This window comes from Nilaparvata lugens, chromosome 5, assembly GCF_014356525.2.
Source record: "Nilaparvata lugens isolate BPH chromosome 5, ASM1435652v1, whole genome shotgun sequence".
Taxonomy (NCBI): domain Eukaryota; kingdom Metazoa; phylum Arthropoda; class Insecta; order Hemiptera; family Delphacidae; genus Nilaparvata; species Nilaparvata lugens.
Window position 1 is genome coordinate 58092586 of NC_052508.1, and position 21900 is coordinate 58114485.

The following is a 21900-nucleotide window of genomic DNA, read 5'->3' on the forward strand; positions in this document are numbered from 1 at the left end:
CTCCCCTTCAGCATTTTTCCGTAGAGAGAAAGAGAGAGAGAGAGAGAGAGAGAGAGAGAATAGCTGCCTTCATTTTTACCTAGGAGGGCGGAGTTAGGGCGCAGCCGGCCCTCTCTTACACTCAACCCTCCAATACAACGCTAGAGAGAGAGAGTGAGTGAGAGAGAAAGAAAGAAAGAGTCTGTGTGAGATATAGTGAGAAAGAATGAGTGTATGATAGAGAGGCAGAGAAAGAGTCTATAAAAATAGTGTGAGAAAGATTGAGTTGAGGAGAGAGAGAGAGATAGACGAGAGAGTGATTGAGGATAGAGTCTATTAAAGATAGATTTAGAAAGAATGAGTGGAAGAGAGGTTGATTGATTCATGGATTGTTTCTTATTATTATGTGCTAGGTCTTGATAGACCCATTGACTCAACAACATTACAATACATAGTCACATAAACAAAATTTACACAATATATTTATTGTAAATGAAGAGAGAGATTAGATTAGATAAGATTGGATGACTGCATTTATTTTTGACCTGGGAGGGCGAAGTTAGGGCGCAGTCGGCCCTCTCTTACACTTAACCCTCCAATACAATACTAAATCATAATTTAACAAACAATAACAATTCACAAACCAAAACAATATTTTTAACTAAGAGAGATAGAGAGAAAGATAGTGAGAGATTAGATTAGAGTTCTTTATTTACTTATGTTACAATAGAGATTGTTTGACTGACTGCCTTTATTAAAAAAGAGAGAGAGAAAGAGAAAGAGAGAGATTAATCAAGTGAAAGAGAGATAAAAAGTGATTGAGGGGAAGAGAGAGAGAGAGAGAGAGAGAGAGAGACAGAGAAGGAGTAGGAAAGAAAGATGTTGGAGAGTGTGGAGTGTGAGAGTGTGTATAAGATATTGGCCATAAACTTATGACTTTTTGGGGTCAAAACGGCAATAGTGCACTCCTCTCTAGTCGAGTTTCCGATTTTGAGAAGATATTTAGCAGGAGCAGGGTTACAATAGAATAGAATAGACTGTTTTCTTGGTGTGTTGGTGATTACTTACATAATGTCCAATCCAAACTGCACTGATGATATATCATCATTTATTTCTTGAACAAGAAAAAATAATTGATATTAACAAATAAAAATAAAAACAGGATAAATTTAGTACGGTACCTGTAGTAACTGATTCGTTTGATCGTCATTTCAAGAATATATCCAACTATTTAGAAACTATTATTACTATTTCCCAATATTATCTCTGTAATCCTCATTTGTACAAATACTAAACTCTACCCGAAATAATGCGATGGGCAGAATGACTTTTCGCTCTATAGAGCTCTAATTTCGCTCTATAATCATGAGCCAAACTCTCAACCCGTTAGTAGCTATGCAAAGTTGTTATTCTTGAATCCACTTGCCAGAAGTGAGAAAACACCTAGAAGAATTCAATTGGATCTACCAAAGAGAACTAAAAATTAAAATGACAAATTGATTTGAAATTGAAATTTCTCCAATCATTAATATCTCAATTGAAGAAAATTAGATTTTTAACTGGCTTCCTTCCAGTTTGCTACTGAAAGAAGTAATTTTGTGCTGTTCAAATCAAGAGAAGAAGCTTACAAGAACAATTTAGAAAATAGAGTTTTCCGTCTTTTCCATTTCCATTTAGCAAGCTCTGCTGAGAAACTTTTTTGTTGCAGTGATATAGTCTTTTCAAGCTTTTCCAATCTTCTACATTATTTAGCTTCTTTTGATGAGTATGACAAAATCTGTTCCATGACAATCAGTTATGACAACAGAAAATGTTAGCTGGAAAATAATGAAGCTTCTATTTATGCCAGTTGCTCTTGAGCTTTTTGGAGTAAAACAATTGTTGCTCTTGAATAAGGTAATTGTACATTTTCGTAAGATTTTCACAAAATTGCTGCAATATCGTGGAATTCGTTAAAAGTTCTTACTTAAGAACGGAAAATCATCCATATCAAAATAATTAACGTACATCAGTGACATCCGAGAAAAATGTCCACGTGAATTCAAAATTGCATGAGTAGTAAGCGGTTTATGAAAGCAAAAAAAAAAAAATGAGTTTGCAAACTAGAGAGTACAATCAAAGAGAAAAGATAGCAAATATAGTTATGCTATTTTTCTCTATGGTACAATCCAGGTAGGGGTGTAAGTCAAGTATCAAAGCTTCGCATGATAAATAATAATTTATCAATTTTAGATGCTCTTATTGGCAGGACAATCAGTTTTACTGAAAACAAACCTAAGAACTCGAAAAGTTTGAATGTAATAAAACAGCATTTTCAATATTCCATACCGTTTCTTATTGGTCACTTAAAATATTTTCTACCACTGAATCATACCATTCAAGAGACTGTAACGTCATTCTTTTCTAAAGAAAATTGAATGAATTGATAGCAATAGACTCACAATCCAACGTTGATAAAACCAGAGATAAGTACTTCTGTTCTCTCTGATAAAACATTCAAAAAACATGGATATAATAATCATGTATTCAAAATTAATCAGATGCTCCCTCACACTCACTCATTCTACCATTTAATTCATTGTTTCCATTCCTTTTATCATAAATTCACTACCATTTCTCTCGTTATGTAAATGGAAGTAATACAGAAACCTGAGCAACGAGGAGACCTAGATGCTCGTGTTAAATATTAGTGACCAAACATTTTAGTCTTACTGATAAGTTTAAAAATAATGTTTTTTACATACAAACACTTCTACAGATAATTATTATTAAACGAAAATCCCAATTATAAATGCTGTAAATCACCCCTGAATACTTCTGCTACTGCAAATATTGATAAAGGGGTAAACAGCTAGATGGAAATTCGATGAGCGCTACTATACAAAAATTATTTATCAGCCCGGGAAGATTTCTACAGATTTTCTTTTTCAAACACGATGTGGCTTCATTTTCATACAAGAATTCTTTTTAAATCTACAAATGGAAACTACAGAATTTCTTTTTCAAACATGATGTGACTCTTCATTTTCACACAAGAACTGTTGTCAAACCTTCAGATGGTATGGTGAGTTGCTGAGTTCCAATTAATTTAAAACTTGTTTGCAACGATTCAAGAAGTAATACCAAGAATTGTTTGTTTTCGTCTTCTCGAGCTCAATAGCCCACTGGTAGAACCGTACACAAGATTCACTAATACCGAGAATTGTTTGTTCCAAGTATCAGTAGGCCTACAGCAATACCGAGAATTGTTTGTTCTGAAGTACCTGCAAGTAGTATACAATTCCAGCACAGTAGATTTCTTTGTGCTAGCTATTTGAAAGTGTGAATAATGCAAGTGAACAAGGCGCCAAATTGTCCAGGAACAAAGATAAGAGTCGGGACGGTGCGACATCACATTCTTAGCTCATCGGAGGGAGCACTTTATTAGTCATGGAGCAATGCAGCGATTCAGAGAACAACGTGCAGGCCTTTTATAGTCGGCGCTACCCAACAAAAAGCACTAATAAAGAATAACTATGAATCATTGCAGTGGCTATCAGACAGCGATTAGGACGTCCCAATCACAGCAGTACACGTCATTGCTTTACTTGGAACGTTCATGTTCAAAACTCCATTCCGGATGCAGCTGCTTATGGATTGCAAATTGCAGAGCGAGAGTGAGAGAGAGAGAGAGAGAGTGTTTGCCACGACAAAAGCAATTCGTTTCCAGCCTGATAACGATCAAGTCACAACTTCGCAAGTCTGCTAACACTAATTGGAATGAATAATAATGGTCAAGTCCATGATGATCGATATTTTTAGCTCGTGACATTGAGTTATCAACTTTAGAGTTTGTATACTGGAACTGGATAATCACAGTTGAAACTGAAAACATAGAGCTTTATATATTCATATTATTTGGATGCACAAGAGTGTGGTTTCATGCTATCATCCAAACGTTGAAGAAATAATTCGTGGATTTTTCCTTGATCTGTTTTTTCCTATTTTTATAGAATAATTTTCAAAGTTTTAAAAATATTTGAAAGAGGTGGAGGTAAAGGACGAAGTTGAAGTAAACCTAAGTCGCAGGATATATAGAATAGAAAAAGTGTCAAAGTTCAAGTTTTTTATGGTCAAAAAGCTTGTAGATGTACTTAGATTTTTTATTTACTTGAATGAATCTGTCATTATATTGAAAAACTGGAGAAATTATTCATATCTTACTGTTGACTTATTCTGGTAAAAAAACAAGAAACACCAATCATACACTGGGTTTGGAAAGAATCAATGAAGTGATTAGCTCCGTGGTTGCGCTGGTATCTAATCGCTAAGATAAGAGACGTGCGTCTTTTGGACGGGTGACAACTTCACCCAGCTACGCTAAATTGCATTTTTTTTATTTATGAAAATCGATTCCAAAAGTTTTGATTAGCAAAATAAAAAAGAGCAACGGATCTTCATTGTACTTACATTTTTATTTGGTTCCAAGTGATTCTAAAATAAAGTGAGAGAAGTGGAAAGAAAATGTGATACAGATAATAATGTAGCCTACACTGCTGTACATTTTCAAAAGTCAATTCTAGGCATCATCAATTCACTTGAACTTATGCAGAACTGGATGAATCAGGCAATAATTGAAAAATACTCGTTCTTATTTAAATTCTTCTTTATTAGAAACAATTATTCAGTAAAAAACAGAGAACTCTCTGTAAGTACACATTCTCAAATTCAAAGTTTTAAAAAATCACAGCATGTTATTCATTTCAAATCCATTTTTTAATATACAATAATATCATATAGAATTAGATCTAATTAAAGTAAACTAATACAAATTTTCTATTTTGTCATTATATAAATGAGATAAATACTTTTAAAATAATTAATCAATCTAATCCAATTACAAAAAATAAATAACTTATTTATAAAACATAAATATTTCATATATTATATACAGTAAAATATCAATAAGTCTTAACTTTGAACATATCAGTAATGTCAGAAATGATTCTCTATGAAAACTTAAACCAGCTATCCAGAATCAAAAACCTTGAAACGCCCTATTATGAACATCATAGAAAAAAGAATACTAGCAATATCAAAAATTGAATACAGTAATATTTTATCTCTGATCATAGTAATCAGAGTGGCATTCAAAATACTGTGGAAAAATTAATACAATAAATTATTAAAAATAGAAAGAAGAATAAAAATCTCAGTATCCTGTTTGAATTATTTAATCACAACATGTTTCAACATGAAAATGGCATCAATGTTGAAACATGTGGTGATTGAATAATTCAAAAAGGGTACTGAGATTTTTCTTTTTCTTTATATTTTTATTGAAAGTAGCCCTATACAGAAAAGAGATAGATATATAATTAAACTGTGAAGAAAGTTCTACGATACTCTCAATTAACATTAACAATTCGACAGTATTTAGTGGAACACAAAGGTAAGGTTTACTCATCAATAATACGTAATCTTGATGTAGAATAATCTCATATAAATGAAAAACTAGGAAATACCTATAAGATTTCATAGAACTACATACATCGATATATTCATCTTAGTTTAGTAAAAATCTCCAACAAAAATCTTCAAACCCTGTAAAAATTTCAAAATTATCTAAACGGATTAAAAAAATCTTACAACATACAGTACTTTATAAATTTATAGTACTTTATGGCTTCAACCGTAAAATATTTTTTCCTTTTATAACAATATTGTATAACTATTTGCTAATAGGTTGTGGGTTATTGTATGGGTGTTAAATAAGTGAAAAGGTAAATTTAAAGGGATTGACTGTGTCTCTTTTCAACAATATTATTACATAGATTTTAATACTCATTATCAAACATTCATACAACTCATTAAGGTATTGTTGATATGATCAGGTGAAACGTCAACATGTAAAAATACACATAATTTCTTGGAGTTGTCATGAAAACATGAAATACTATTACATTTGATCACTGCTACTATGACCTGTCCACCCAGCCGGTGCCTCGGACTGAATACATTGGTGAGAAGCTTTCACATTTCCAGTTTTCCAGATAGAAATCAAAATGTTTCTGTTTGAAAAAATCTCATCCTGTCATCTACATCTGGTGTGAGTTCAAAGCGAAACGGATATAAGCGTGATTAATTCATTCACAGATGAAGATCTGAAAAATAACCATCAAACATAAACATATCAATTTTTCCTGCAGAGATGTGTTGTTACTATCCAAAAACCAGTTTCAACACTATACACTTTGAGACTAATATATTGCTTTGGGATTAATATCTAATCTGCCAGTTAATCATGCTTCAAATATGTTACCTAGAGACAAAAATACATGTTCTGTTGGAGACTTCTTATCCTGCATTTTTGACTTAATATTGGTGGATGATTGTTACTGGTTTCAACCAGACTTCAAATTACATCTAAATAATAAATACAGCTATGATAATAATAGCATTGTCTTGACGTTGAGCAGATGAGTTGGCACAGAGATGAAGCATCATTTTACACATCACCTGAAACAAAATGGTAAACATATATTTTAGCAAGAATGAAAAAAGAGACAAACATAAACAATGCAGTAACGGAAGTATCAATAATATGATTCATAAAATATATGAGGAATAAACCAAACCGAACCTCAACCTGATTCATCCAAGTCCCAGATGACATAATATTTATGAAATAACAAAGAATATAGAGAATCAATAAATTACTGAAGTAAAAGTAAGAACGTATTATAATCTAATACTGTATGTAATTAAGGGATGAGAGTTTCCAGTGTATGGAAAAGCGAACAATACATGCTATATGTATATTTAAATGATGAATAATCTATTTTATTTATTCATAAATTGACAACTTCAAATTTACAGAAAACACAATTAACCACAGTGAATTTCCTATTAGGAGATAAGTAGTCTACTAAAGAACCTGTGTGTCATGTCATGATGATGATTGACAAGGAGAGGTTACAAGAGGAATGAGAGAGGGTTTCTTGAAACGTGACAACGTTGACAACTGAAACCGACCTATTGAAATCTACAAGTTTAAAGTACTGTTACCATGCTAGAACTAGTAATGTAGAACAGTTATGAGAAAGATTGAGAGAGATTAACTTTTTCATTCATGTAGATCACAATATGAGCTGGCTTATAAAATAATTAATTACAACTTTAGGGAAATTTTTTTTTTTTGCTTTGTAGATCAAATCAAATCAATTTATTGCCATTCTTTTTTTTACAAACAAGTGAAACAAAAACATTCTTATAATGTTATAACTAATTATAATCTTAACTAGATAAAAACGTATTCAACGAATGTTTTCTTTTATTTTAATATTGAAATAATGAATGGGCTCTCCCAGAAAAGCTAATGCTTGAGCTCTGGAAGAGAGTTCAAAAATCTTAAAAGTAATTAGCATGGATGTCTAAGACAATTTAGTTAGTACCAGAAGAAACAATATGCGATATAAACACTAGAATATAAATGTATGTACAATATAACAATGTAAGCACTAGAACAAAAAGTCAATTAATCTTCTGAAATCTCAAGTCCGAAGTAAACTTTCCAACATACCCACTGTCTTATTTCATAAATTAAACACTTAGTACCGTAATTCTATTTAGAATGAATTTATCAGGTAGACAATTTATTATTCTATGGCAATAGAAGGACAATTGGTGTTTGCAAGATGTAAGTCTAGTGAATAGGTATTGAAAACATTTGGACGTATTAGATATGGTGTATTACGAGTAGTGAATTTGTCTTTGTTTTTATTAATGTACAGAATTGAGTTAGTTACGTATGTTTGTCTCAATGTTGGTAAATCAATTTCTTTGAATAGTAGTCTACTAGGGTACATTCTAATAGGGAAGAATATAATAAAGGGCGATTTATTTTTTATTAAGTTAATATAATGTTGTGATTGTGTTGTATGAAAGCATTTTTTATTAAGGTAAATGTTGTGATTGTGTTGAATCAAAGGGAGTCAGAATAATCTTGTATTCTGATTCTCTTTGGTTGTGTACAGATAGTCAGCGGAATTTGAACAAATAAATATAATCATCCATTCTTGGAAAAACTATTCAAAAATATCCTTTCCATTAACACTCTACCGAAAGAGTTTAGATTAGATTAGATTCTTTATGCAGATTACAATAGAGTTGCAGAGAGAGTGAGGGAAAGAGAGCGAGAGAGAGAGAGAGATGGAGTGAGTGAGTAAGAGAGTGTTACCTTGTGCCGAAGGGGTTCTTCATGAAGCAGTGGATGGAGAGGGGGGTACAAATGGAGTCCACCTCAGACAGCTGGGATCGATTTCTTTGTAAACCAGGCCTCGTTTCTTCGATCTTTCCACGTATTCTTCAATCACATCCTGAAAAAAAATCAAAAACATTTCTCAGAATCACAAGAGCTTTCAGCTGCACAATATAAAAAAAAAATAAAATAATTTCAATAATTCAAAACAAGGTCATCGTCTTCGAGGATTTGGAATGTGAGCTTAGCCTCTCTGGCGTCTAATAATTTCTACAGAAATCTATAATATAATAAATGAAAGATCGGCTAATACACGTACGGGATAGGAAATTCACGAATGACGCATCATCACGTCTGAACTACTCAACTGATTAACTTGTAATATAATCTTGCATATACATTCTTAATTTTCCGATGATGGTTATAGGCATATCCTAAATTTTTCAAGATTTCAGTAGGTCAAGTTCTTAATTTGACTCTTACGAAGTACGGTTTATCCACTAGTATACAATAATAGAGAATAGAGGTTTCCTATAGATGTCTCAACTTTCTGGAGTAAGGAAGGAGATCGGTCCTTTTTGAACCTGGGGGAGGAATACTTCGTGGAAAGAGATACTTATTGTTTTACATCTCTACGATCAAATAATAATCAATCTGAATTACATTAAAATTCAAATATCAAAATCTCAAGTAATTACCTGGAATTTTACGATAAGTAAGAGGTATCGGTACATTCGTTCATTGTTATATCGAGTACTTAATTAGCAAACAAATGACATGAGTCGGACTTGATTGCATGTGGACAAATAACGAAATGCCAAACTTGTGTTGCTCGATACGAAACAACACAACTAATGATTCGCAACAGCTATTTGCATCCCCGGCGCCTCTTTGATGTTGGCCTCGTGACGTCATTCCGAAACGAATTTTCCTCCCAGTTCCGATTTAATAAGTACCTGATTCTTTTTTCAAACCGATGTGACCTTTCATGTCTGTATGTGCACAGAGTTAACCATCATCCCTAACAGTCATTGCACCATTCCCCCTTAAAATCACGGTTTATTCTTTCCACAAAAGCGGACTGTACTTCATCCCCTCAAAAACTAGCATTCAGCTTCCTCCTCCCACTCATGAATTGGAAAGTCTAGATTGTTCTATACATAGAAATTTTACACAGTATAAAATATTTCGAAAGTGTCTATTGTCTTGTAATCTGTGTTTTCTCCCTTAAGCATACGTTTTATAAAACTATAATAATCCTAGAAAGCAAGAAAACTCAAAAGATTTACCTGTTTTTTCAGGATAATATGCTTTCCCTTCCAATATTTCATCATGCCGAGAGCTTGAAGTGTGCTGACAATGTCGTAGGAATTGATCGCCATTTCTTGACTGATATCTGCAAATTGAATAAGAAAAATGTTAAAGATTATACGCTCATGATAATTTACAGACTAAAATGATTAATATAGAGAATTTGATGATTTGAACGATTTAATTTGTAGAAAGGTAGGATTATAAGGAGAAACATAGGAACGATCCAACATTGTCTATGAATAAATAAAAAAAAATAGATGAGTAAATAATTGTAAAAACGTAGGATGAGTGAAAACCTCAAGACTTTCAAGGAGATGTCTTTAATTAATGTAATTTGTAAAACTAGAGTGGAAAGTGGATGAATTCTTCACCAAGAGAAAAGGGGGTTTCATTTCTTGAGTGAACAATAAATCATTACATTTGAATTATACGAGGATCATTCAATAAGTAACGAGACAAATTACTAATTTTCAAAAATGGCTGAATCGATCCATACGAAACTTTCAGGACTGGAAGTTGGCAACCTTGCGATGACATCTGAACAGTTGTTCCATTGTATTTCGTAAGCATAATCGAAAATTGACTCAGTTAACAATGGCGAGTCCCCTTGAGAATTGCACCGTGATCAGATTTGACCGTCTGTCCTTTTGACTCTGGCTCATAGTGGAGGATCCATGTTTCATCACATGTTACAATTACTTTAAGAAAACATTCTTCTTCAGTTGCATACCGATTTTTCAACTGTTGACTGATTTGAAGCCGGGTTTCTTTGTGAGCATCCATGAGTTGTCTAGGCACCCATCTTTCACAATTAGTAATTTGTTTTGTAACTTATTGAATGACCCTCGTATATTAGATTTTTACCGTACTGGTTTAGAATGACCTATTTGTGTATTATTATTTTTTAAGTTATTACTGCTTATAACAATATGCGGTAAACGAATGATGCTTCAACTAAGAAGTAAAACGGTTTATGTGGTATTTCTGCTACTCAGGCTATTTGCAGAGAGATACTTTTATTGTCAGACGAGGACTTCAGTTATTTGTTAATACATGTTATTTGTCAGTGGAATGCTATCAACAATTGGAAAGGTATCACAAGCTATCACAACACATCTGTTACTAATCTATTATTTCAAATTTGTATAGTACGTAGGCCTAATATATTTTATGATTCAATTATTATAGAAGTTACTAGCACTCTTTATACTTTTGTAAATAACACAACTAGTTTCGAGCACTCATGCGATTTTCAAGAATAACCTATAATAATTAAACAATTTAAGCAGCCATATAAAAAAACTTTATTGGTAATATATGGATTTAACCTTCTTTGAAATTCAAATATTTTATATATTTAGTTCTTAGTGAGAATTTGTGAGTTTTTTTGGCTTTAAATTTTATAAAATAACTTAATTCAATGTGCAGTGATAATTAAGTGCAATATTTAACTATAATTTGTTGTTTTAATTCTTCTTAATTCAGAATTTCCAGCACATATATATTTTTAGACTAATATTGAACGTGAGCTTTTTACAGTAGAAACATAACCTATTTTTTTGGACATGTAACATTATCAAAATTTAGGAATGGAATCGTTTTGGGCCAAGCCTGTTGTTCCTACCCTACTCATATTTATATGATTTGTGATTGTATCCACGAATAAATAAATAAATATTCGAAAAATTTTACACATAAATGCTTGCTTGAAAGACTAGTCCTTGAAGCTCACAAAATATGAATCAGTTGGCATGAGGAGACACATTAGTCCAAGTTGAGAACTTATTTGGCACCGTTCAACAGGCAGGCGTTTGGATGGTTGCGAACTAGAAGGGTTTCTGGAGAAAGCGTTGGCGGTGCCTGCTGTGTCTGGCTTCTGTGGTTTAATGGCGAATGGAAAAGAGGAGCCCGACCGACCGACCAGTGTAGGCAACATTCCTGTGCAGATCCAGGTCTCAGCATAACGGCGTCTGACACCGTAAAACAAGGAAATAAATTTCAATAATATTTGCCGTCCGTCCCCGATCAGTGGTCTCTGGGCGGACTGCTCTGCTCTTGCTCTGTCTGCTCATGGTTGGTTGGTTGGTTGGTTGGTTGGTTGGCCACAGCCTCAGCCAGACGTGACACTACCAGTAAGCACTAGTCTCACTTCTTCTGCCATCCTCATTATCCAATACTTTCAAATGGCAAGTTCACTTTTTCAATCTGTTGAGAGATTTCGGTAGAAGGTTCGATTCGATAGAAAATATATCACCTTGAAACCTTGAACATACATTACAGTACCCAGATATAACGGATACCTTGTAAAAACGAATTCATATAAAATAAGTTTGAACGTTCTCAAACATAGGGGTTCATTTGATCTTTTTAAATCAGGTTTTGGAGAGGTTTTGGTGGAAGGTTCGATTCGATAGAAAATATCACATTGCCATTACAGCAGACTCCAACATAACGAATTCAGCTTTTATAAAATCATAAATCAGCTTTCAGAGAGGTTTTGGTGGAAGGTTCGATTCGATAGAAAATATCACATTGCCATTACAGAAGACTTCAACATAACGAATTCATATAAAAAAGTTTGAATGTTCTTAAACATAGGGGTTCAGAAGTTGGTTGGAGAATGAACTTCGCGATCTCTGGTAGAAAAATTTCTCAAGCGGAAAGTTCACATGTTCACATCTTCTCCATGGAAGTGCTAGCTATGGAACTGATGTCTTGTTTTAAGTTTCGCTTCAATAGAAAATATATTACCTTGAATATTACAGTAACCAAATATAATGAATTCCGTGTAAAAACGAATCTATATAAAATGAGTTTGAACGTTTTCACACATAGGGGTATAGAAAATTGCTGGAGAACTTATGAGATGTCTGGTTGAAAGAGTTCCCAGGTAAAGTTCACATCTTCCCCATGGAAGGAACTTATATAGCTATCGAACTTATATGAAATACTTTTAAAAACAAATTCAAAAAATAGGCTACTTTTAAAAATAATCAAAATTGATATATTCTTACATTCAAAACTAGGCGCTCAGCCTATATCATCTGATATTCACAAAACATCTTCTACACTGAAACGATAGCGTTCGACTTGTGAGCCCCTATAATACCAAAGTCCCCATTAAACAATTATTTCGTAATAACTCAGTGTGCAAGATTGAATTAATTGAATGCGCTCTAACAAATAAATTTACATAACAGAAAATTGATTAGAAATAATGTGAAATTCTGTGAGAGCTTTAAAACAGAATGCGAAGAAGAACTATTTGATTCCATTATTTCCATAAGTTCTAGAATTAGTATTGATTAGTGGATAGTTATGAATGATAGTTTGGATAGTGGATAGTTTTTGGTGAATTAGTGGATAAAGAGTAACAGAAATAGTTATGCTATCACTACAAGAATATAAAACTTTTATCTCATTGTGTGAGTAATACTGGTACGAACAAGTATGCTGCAACATTTCCTTACAAATTAGAAAATTATAGTTTATGAAAACGAAAAAGAATAACTTCAAATTACAACCACGGTTTATAAAAAGTAGAAGAAGGAATCTTGAATTACCTTTCACAGATAACTGCTTTCCACCCAAGTTGCACAGGTATTCAAGAAGAACATCTTTCCAATAGCTCCGGTATGAGATCAAACCTAAATCTGATAGTGGCTTTTCCGGTGAACCAATTTTTCCTTCAACCCGTGTAAGAAGATAACCTGCAACAAAAGATAAATTATTTAGAAAATAAAAAAAGATTATCTCATCTATTAGTAGTTTTAAATCATTTTTTTATAATCTCTCAGACACTCCTTACCCTTGGCTTAAGACCATCTCCTTCATTTACTCGTAATTTTACACCCAAATTTCAATAGGTCATTCACTTTACCAGCAATTTCATGTTCTCTTTGGAGAAAGCAACACCTATATCTTGAAGGCAGTTCAAATATAGAGTTTTATTTCAGGAAATTCTTGAATCCTTCATCCGTTAAAGCCTTCACAGCTTCTACTCCTCCAGTCTTGACTTATCCGATTCATTCAATTCATACAGGAAATATCAATTACTTCGTAAAATAATAATTTACTTGCATCTGTTCCAATTTATCCTCTTCAGTATTTATTTACTGATGATGCCGGATTTTCGGTGATTTGTTTTCAACTCAATGGGAGTTGTTTCGCATTATTTGAAAGCCTAATCAAGGATTTCAAATTTTTGAATTTTGATTTCAAATTTTTGTGTCGCATTATTTGAAAGCCTAATCAAGGATTTCAAATTTTTTTATGTGTAACCTTACATAAATTTGGGAGAGGAATAGCACAAGGTTACCTTATTCTTTCTCTCCCTATCATTTTATGATGTACTTATTTTATGAATAAAGGATTGAACTCAAACGTATGAGCTTAGTGTTATTGGAGGAGCGGAAGTTCTCTCTGCCATCAACATTAATGCTTCAATGGCCAGTAGGATTTGTGATGAAAAGGAACTTACACGTTATGACAACAACAATTGGCCGGCCAGGAAAGCCGAACGACTGTAAGGGTAAAAGTGAATTTTTGAAGAAGTCATTTTCCCCTTCAGTCTGCTACATGGCCGTGGGTTGGAATCCCACCGGTAGGCATGGACGTTTCATCATCCCATAAAATCACCCTCGCACTTCTCATTACCCACGCACAAGCAAAAAGCTCATGTGGGCATCATCCGCAATAGAAAAGAAAAATGCACTCTCAAAAACTAGCGACAAGTTCCAAATTATGTAATAGCGACAATCTCATTCATAGTACTAAGTACTGTACTTGGAATACCGTACATTGAAAAGAACATTCATCACACTATAAAATTGTGAATTTAATAGTACCCATAAATATCACATTATATCGTTTGATTGCAAGTTGATGAATGATCCAGTATAATATTGAAAATTCATACTGACTACAACTCAAGGAAAACCTTTTAAGACGGATTGATATCTTTTAGGTATGCTGTAGGTAATGACTGTCAACAGTAACTTTTCCAACAGAGCTTAAAAGGACTGGATTTCTTTTCAAGATAATATTGCTTCTAGACGAAACGATACTCGGTAAGGAGTAGTGAGTGTATAAGTGGAGGGAATAAAAAGATGAATTGCTTTCAAAGTGCTTTCGTTTACGTGAGTTGGTTGACGTCAAGCATTTAAGTAACTTAAATGAAGCCTTTCGACGACTTGTACTCATCCATTGCACAGGAATGCTGCTACCTCTATGATAGGGGGGAAGAAATGCAGTGACAAGGAAACCAAATATAAGCAGCAATGCATTCTCTCTCACTCTCACCGCACTAATACTAACCATTCTTGGAGACAACTACACGCACGATGCATCACATTAGTGCCATGTTTTTGCTGCTGTAATAGTTATTGTTCAGTTTTTCAACTTCACATGCTTACATTCAATAAAAATCTCAATTACTCCACATTCAATAGCTTTCTGCACTCAATAACTTCATTTTACAGCGTCTTCGCGTAGAGCTCCACATTTGATCGCTTTATCAACAGATTTATCTACCAAGATCTCGTGTTTTCACACTTCTTCAAATTTCCTTTTCAACCATTAGTAAATTATTATATTCTCGTTGAGAGAATCGTTACAATCTTTCTTTGTATAGAATCTTATTATAGTGTTAATCTTTACCTGATAATTTAAATAATTAATAATGATTATTAACCGAAAATCCAAATGAAATGCTGTAAATCACCCCGCAGACTTCTGCTACTGCAAATATTAACAACAGGATAAACAGTTAGATGGAAATTCGATGACCGCTACTATTCAAAAATTATTTGTCAGCCCGGGAAAGTTTAGAATAGTAGCGCTCGCTCATCGAATTTCCATCTAGCTGTTTACCGTGTTGTCAATATTTGCAGAAGTCTTCAAGATGATTTACAGCATTTAATTCGGATTTTCATTTAATATTAATTATTAATTCATTAGCATTTTGAATAATTGCAATATCTCAGTAATTTCTATTTCAAAAATTTTCAGTTTTTATAATTTCTAAATAATGTTCGGAGAAGCCGAATATCAATGATAAATAGTATTCCTTTCTCTTTTGTGTCTGGCACATCGTTTGTCTTTATTCGCATGAGTCACTAGTTCCAAGTAAAGTAGATGAACGTGAGGTTGATCAATTGGAATATCAAATTTGCAAAGAGAGAACATATTATGTAGGATAATGATGTAATAAAATACAAATAGAATATGCAGAATTTTATGATAAATCTTAATTTTAATCTAAAATATTGAAACATCTGCCGAGTATGTTGATGCAATGACTGAAATCAAATTCATCAAAAATGTTATGAAATATTATTTGAAACGTTCCATTCTTATCCAATCTTATTTAGGGGTGGAATATGGTTCTATTTCTCAAATTGACATTGGTGAGAGAGTGTTTATAATTAAAACAACATTTTCAGTGCTTCAGATGGTCTCAACTTGTCACTTGGGTTGTGTATGTGATATAGATATCACTTGAAAATTACATTCATCAAGTTTCTAGTAGAGTACTGGTACAAAACCTCTACTACAAATATAAGGAACCTAGAAAGAATTGCATTGTCAATCATCATTACAAAATTCGGTCAGAGCAAACCTACGATTGATTTATGATGAGATAATTGATGAATAAATAATTCAATAGTTTCCGAGCCATCAATCATTCTCAGTGACTGGCAGTGTTCCACTCGTACTCTCGCTCACTCTCAGTCTATCTCACACACATAGCAACACAACCCATATTCTCATTTTCCTCATTCCCTCTTTCTCCTCATACGCCTTCGCTCACTCTCTTCAAACAAGAGGAGATTCTTGTGCGAATGCACAGAGAAGGAAAAACATCCTTTTTGCCTTGTGGCGAATGGCAAATTTCGAAGAGCTATGAGAAAAGGAGTGAGGTGGATGTTGGAGCCGTTTTGGCCAATGGTTGTGTACAGAGAGGAGAACAACTGAAGCGTAGAGTATACCAATAGAAGAGCAGCAGGTAAGACGAAGAAAATGATAATTAAATAGTGAGGAAGAATGAGGCTGAGAAGAGAGTCAAGTGAGTGTTGGTGGTGCAGGTTGTTGCATGGTGGGAGGGGGGAGGGGGTAGTAGCAGCCCAGTGTACGCATTGCGCAACTGACATTGAGGTAGGTGGTAGGTGAGGGGCGAAGGGGGTGATCCAGTCTGCTGTGGCGGGCCGCCACTCAGGTCATTGACCCCGCCGTCGGTCGATAAGGCGAGACTGGTGACGTCATATGCCCGCCGCTATTGCCACGCCCTAACCTCACTGCAATGCCATGTCGTTGCCCAATACCATCCCTGGTTGGTCATCAATTTCGATAGGCCTACTGCGCCGCTACAATCTGCATCTCGGCTTGGTCAGCACACAGAGTCTTCTTCCTGCTGAGGACCGTCTTAACCAAGGCTAGTAGAGTACTAGGCCTATATCCTTGCGCCTAAACAGCTGTAGGTGGGTGGCATTTGCACACATTCGATGGTTCAGATAACTATGAGCCTGAGTGCCTGAATCGTTCAAAACTGGCACAAAACTGCACAGTCCATACTATACTCCTGGTTCTTCCACCAATGAAAACTAAAACCTCAACTGCAGAGCCACTGCATAACTGCTTCAAACCATACTATTAATACTCCAGGTACTTCCACCAAGGAAAACTAAAACCTAAACTGTAGCCTGATGAAAAGCTACATAGTAATAAACATGACAATTTGTACATTTTTGTAGTCATAGATGTTATCGCAGGGTAACCATACACAAGTATGGACTATGGTGTCATGTACATGGAACAAGTTGAAGCGTAACTTCAAATCCAAAACCTTACAGCAGCACTAAGTTGGTTGTCGAATGATGTCTCAGCCACATAGTTTTGTGTAAGGATTTACATTGAACATTGAAAAGTGTCCTCTTTTTAAAGTCCAGCAAGGGGTGATCTTTGAGCTCTCATTTGGTTGTATCTGACCAATGAGTCCAAGATTGTCTGAACTAAGGTTTTGTCTATGTTACAAATTACATGTTGCTCAGAGAATTCAGGAAATAATTAATCGTATTGAGTAACAGCTTGAATTTGCAGTGTTGACGAGATAAGACGTTACCTTAAGCCACTAGGGGATCAAGGATAATGGATTTAGATCCTGCATTACCGAGTTTGGTATCATACAACTCGAAGGATTGTCCAAAGTTCTTAACAAAGCACCAATTGTAATTCCCGGTATTATTGGAGACTGATATAGAAGTCAATGGGATATGCCATAAAATTCCAAGGACTGCAAAGATGCTGAGGGTAGTTTCGTTGTGTGATCCCCGAGCGGGCACCGCGTAATTTATTGAGGGTGACAGCTCAGGCAAGAAGCACAGCAGAATGCAATTGGGAGGGATGAGTAGTCTAGATGTGCTGCCGCTCTGGCTGCAATAAACCTCAAGATTAATGGCCAACGAATCGAGTTCGGCCAGACTACAACCGGAGACAACTACTGATACTTACGCTATCTTTTCTCTATGCTACAACTGTGTTGAGTGCCAGGCATTGCGTTCAGTGGGTATAGAACATTCTCACTATTCTATAGAGCATTTTGTACTCACTGGTTGCGTTCTGGCCGTGCAAGCATTATTTATTCGGTTGCTGCTGACAACTGCACTCTCCCCCTCCCCCCACCATATACTTTATGCTAGCAGCCCAATTACGCATGCACCCGGCAATCTGATAGCACAGGATACCTGAGTATCACATGCATCATACCTGTACAGAGTACACGAGTGTGATGATGCAAGATAAGTGATTGTTTCGAAGAAGATTTCGTGATAGAATGCTAGTTATTTTGATTGAAACACTGGGTGAATAAGTCAACAACCAAACCTAAATGAAGTAGTAATATTATGATCAAGTGTTGACCTTGTGAATTTATATATTAATCTGCAGCATTTTTTATTAAATGGATACCCTTTTTAACTCTCTATTGTAATATAGATGTTCATTGAATTATATTCCAATGGAGTAAAAATAATTTATTGAATAAAATAAAAAAATATGCAAATATGTATAAACATAGAAAACCAATATTGCATTACATTTTATGAGAATCACAGTGAACATAATTTTCTCACCCTCAAGAAGGAAAGATTAAAAATTAGCAGTAAATAACAAAAAAATCTACAAATAAATTCACTTGAAGCAATAGATTTTCAATGACTCGTCAACAAAAAAAGGTTTTTTGATTGATCTACGAATACAATAAAACTAATGCCGATAGATTGCGACCAATCAATGATTGATTCAGAGATCTTGATTTTAAATGTTTTTCAACTGTCCCCAGTTTGGACAAATTATTATTGTGTTAAGCGGCCGCCGATTTGCGGTGAGTTAGTGTTGTTGCTGGTATGGCGCAACAGTACAGAGAGCATTGTCTGGCCATTAAGTGTGGGCACATAAACACACACACACACACACACATACCTGCGAAGGTAGTGTCTACAGAAGGTAGTAATGGCGTTGAGCAAGTAAAGAGTTGATTTACGACGGATTCTATTACTGCTAATCAGCAGTGGCCAGGGCAGACAGTGGTTGAGAAGAGTGAGGGAGAAATTGAGTGAGTGAGTGAGAGAGAGAGAGAGTCTCTTAGAATTGCTGAGCACTGCTGAGCAGAGACGTCTGCCCCCGGCTACAGTCGTTTTGCTGTCCTTGTATTTGAAGTTTGAGCTGAGAAGAGGATCGGGCACGAAGAGCAGGAGGAGAAAAACAAAAAGGAACATTTAAAATACGACGAAGAAAAAGGAGGTGGTGAGGAGGAGGAGATGGAAGAGAAGGGAGAGGAGCAGGAGGTGAAGGAGTAAGGGTGTATGGAAGAGTTGGTAGTGGAGAAAAGTGTGGAGGCGGTGGATGTGGCAAAGGAGGGTGTGGAGGAGGAGCTGGTGAAGAAGAGTGAGGAGGAGGCGGTGGAGGAGAAGGAGGAGGTGGTAGAAAAGGGAGTGGAAGGGGTGGAGGAGGTTATGGAGGAAGAGGTGGGAAAAAGGGATGCAGGATAATGTGGGTAGAAGATGATGATGAAGGAAGAAGGAAAAGAATTACTGAAGGAGGAAATGAGGGTGTGAGGAGAATGAGGAAAAACAAAAAGAAGAGAGGGTAGAAATGAATGAGGTAGAGGAACAGAGTGGTAGAACAAAGGGGTGAAGAAAACAAGGAGAAAAACGGGTGGAGAGGAAAAATAATAGAAAAGATTTTCTTCATTGAGATGCTGAAGGAAAGCTAGTCAGAGGAGCAAGGAGTTGAGAAGATTAAGAGATTCCAGACACAACATTTTAGTGAACAATCAATGAAATAGTAAAGTTTTGAGTAAAATATATGTTTTAGGAGAAGCATGTAAAGAAAAAGTGGGGAAGAAACAAGTCGATAGAAGTCGATAGATAACACTCTTTGAAAGGGAATGAGTCAAAAGTCCTAGTGGGAGAACACATAACAAAGGAAAGGTGGAGAAAATTGAACGAATTTATAGAGGAGAGTGTCGAAGTTGAAAAGTAAGAAATAATGTTAAAGAATAAAAATATAAGGAAGTTAAAAATTGAGAACATGGAAAGAAAAGATGCACTGGGAGTAGTAAAAAGTATGAAGTACTCTGTGAAGTATAACTCATGAAAGTAGTATAAAGTATAAGACAGAAAGGGTTAGAAAGCACAATAAGAAAATGTAAAATATCAGAAATGGAAGATTGATTGATTGATTGATTGATGATTGATTGATTGATTGATTTGCTGCCTTTATTAAAAAACCTGGGAGGGCGAAGTTAGGGCGCAGCCGGCCCTCTCTTACACTTAACCCTCCAATACAATTCTAAGTAAAACTAAAACACTGTACAACAAAGATTATAAGACTATGAAAACAAACTAATTTTACAATAATAATAATACTTTCAAATATCAAGTGAAGGAAAGAGAAAAAAAAAAGGGAGATTGGGGCTGGCAAGGAGAGGCAGGTACCGAATGTTGCTCACTCGCTGGATGATCTCAATGATTTCTTCACTGACATCCCTGTAAGTTTGGACCAAGCTCGTGCCCACTTCGATTCTCTGCCTGATTTTCATCCCAATGAAGACTTCTACTTCTCCAATGTCACCGAGCAGGAAGTCTTTTTTGCTGTTCATAGAGTGAAGAGTAATGCTGTTGGTGCAGACGGTATCCCAATCAAATTTATAAAAATTATCCTCCCTCTCATCCTTCCTTTCCTCACTCATTTGATCAATACCTCACTTTTAACGTCCGTTTTTCCCAATGACTGGAAGTCATCCATAGTGATTCCCTTGAACAAGATCCCTAATCCTCTCTCTCCATCTGATTACAGGCCTATTAGCTTACTGTCCGTCATGTCTAAGGTTCTGGAAATTATTGTACACTCCCAATTAAGCACTTTCATCCATGGTTCTGGATTGATTGGTGACTTTCAGTCAGGGTTCCGTGGCGGTCATAGCACCACCTCTGCGCTCCTGAGAGTCGCTGACGACATCCGTAGAGCCATGGATAGTAGAGAGTTAACAGTTCTAGTCCTAATAGATTTAAGCAAGGCATTCGATAGCATTTTCCATCCTACTTTACTATATAAACTCAGAAACTTAGGTTTTTCCAACTCCACTGTGGCATGGGTAAGGTCCTATCTTCAGGATCGGCGTCAGCGTGTGAAAGTTGGGGATGCCTCTTCACGGTGGCGTGAAGTGAACAGAGGAGTTCCTCAGGGTTCGGTATTGGGTCCTCTGCTGTTCAGCATCTACATAAATGACGTGACAAGCACTCTACTTACGACCAGACATCACCTGTATGCCGACGACTTACAAATATACCGGCACTGTAAGAAAAATGACTTTGAGGTCACAGTTGATGAAGTCAATGCTGACTTGACTCGTTTGGTACGATGGACTGAGAATAATGGACTGAAAATTAACGAGAATAAATCAAAATCAATAGTAATAGGTTACTCAAGACTTTTAAACACACTTGACATAACTAACGGACCATATATAAAATTGAATAACATACAATTGCAATACAGCTCTGACGTGAAAAATTTAGGACTGACAATGACAAGGACTCTTGACTGGACCAGCCATGTGACTCAGACTTGTAACAGGGTCATTGGGGGGATCATGACGTTGAAGAGGATCTCTGACTTCATTCCCTTTTCAACGAAGGTTATGTTGGTTAAGACTCTGATTTTCCCGATCTTCAACTACTGTGACATTGTGACTCTTGACATGACAGTTCAACTTCTGCAGAGGATGCAGCGTGCACATAATTACTGTGTTCGCTTTATCTTCAACCTGAGACGTGACGACCATGTAACTGAATACTTCAACAGACTTG

At 35.3% G+C, this 21900-nt stretch overlaps 1 protein-coding gene across 2 annotated transcripts in view; it reads right to left on the reverse strand.

Annotated features, from left to right (window-relative positions):
* Positions 1 to 5490: 5490 nt before the first annotated feature.
* LOC111058918 (histone acetyltransferase KAT7) overlaps positions 5491 to 21900 on the reverse strand; it is an 85237-nt gene continuing 68827 nt past the window's right edge. Inside the window, exons 9-13 of one of the 2 annotated variants that reach the window (XR_005571405.1) lie at positions 13096 to 13242; positions 9508 to 9614; positions 8198 to 8336; positions 6429 to 6477; positions 5491 to 6122 (exon numbers count right to left, since the gene is read on the reverse strand). Coding sequence is in view for 1 of the 2 variants with exons in the window: in XM_039428881.1 (XP_039284815.1) it covers positions 8217 to 8336; positions 9508 to 9614; positions 13096 to 13242 (374 nt within the window). In the remaining variant the exon portion in view is untranslated. Of the gene's footprint in view, positions 6478 to 8197; positions 8337 to 9507; positions 9615 to 13095; positions 13243 to 21900 lie in introns of both variants that reach the window. The other variant, XM_039428881.1, reaches the window with a different exon arrangement.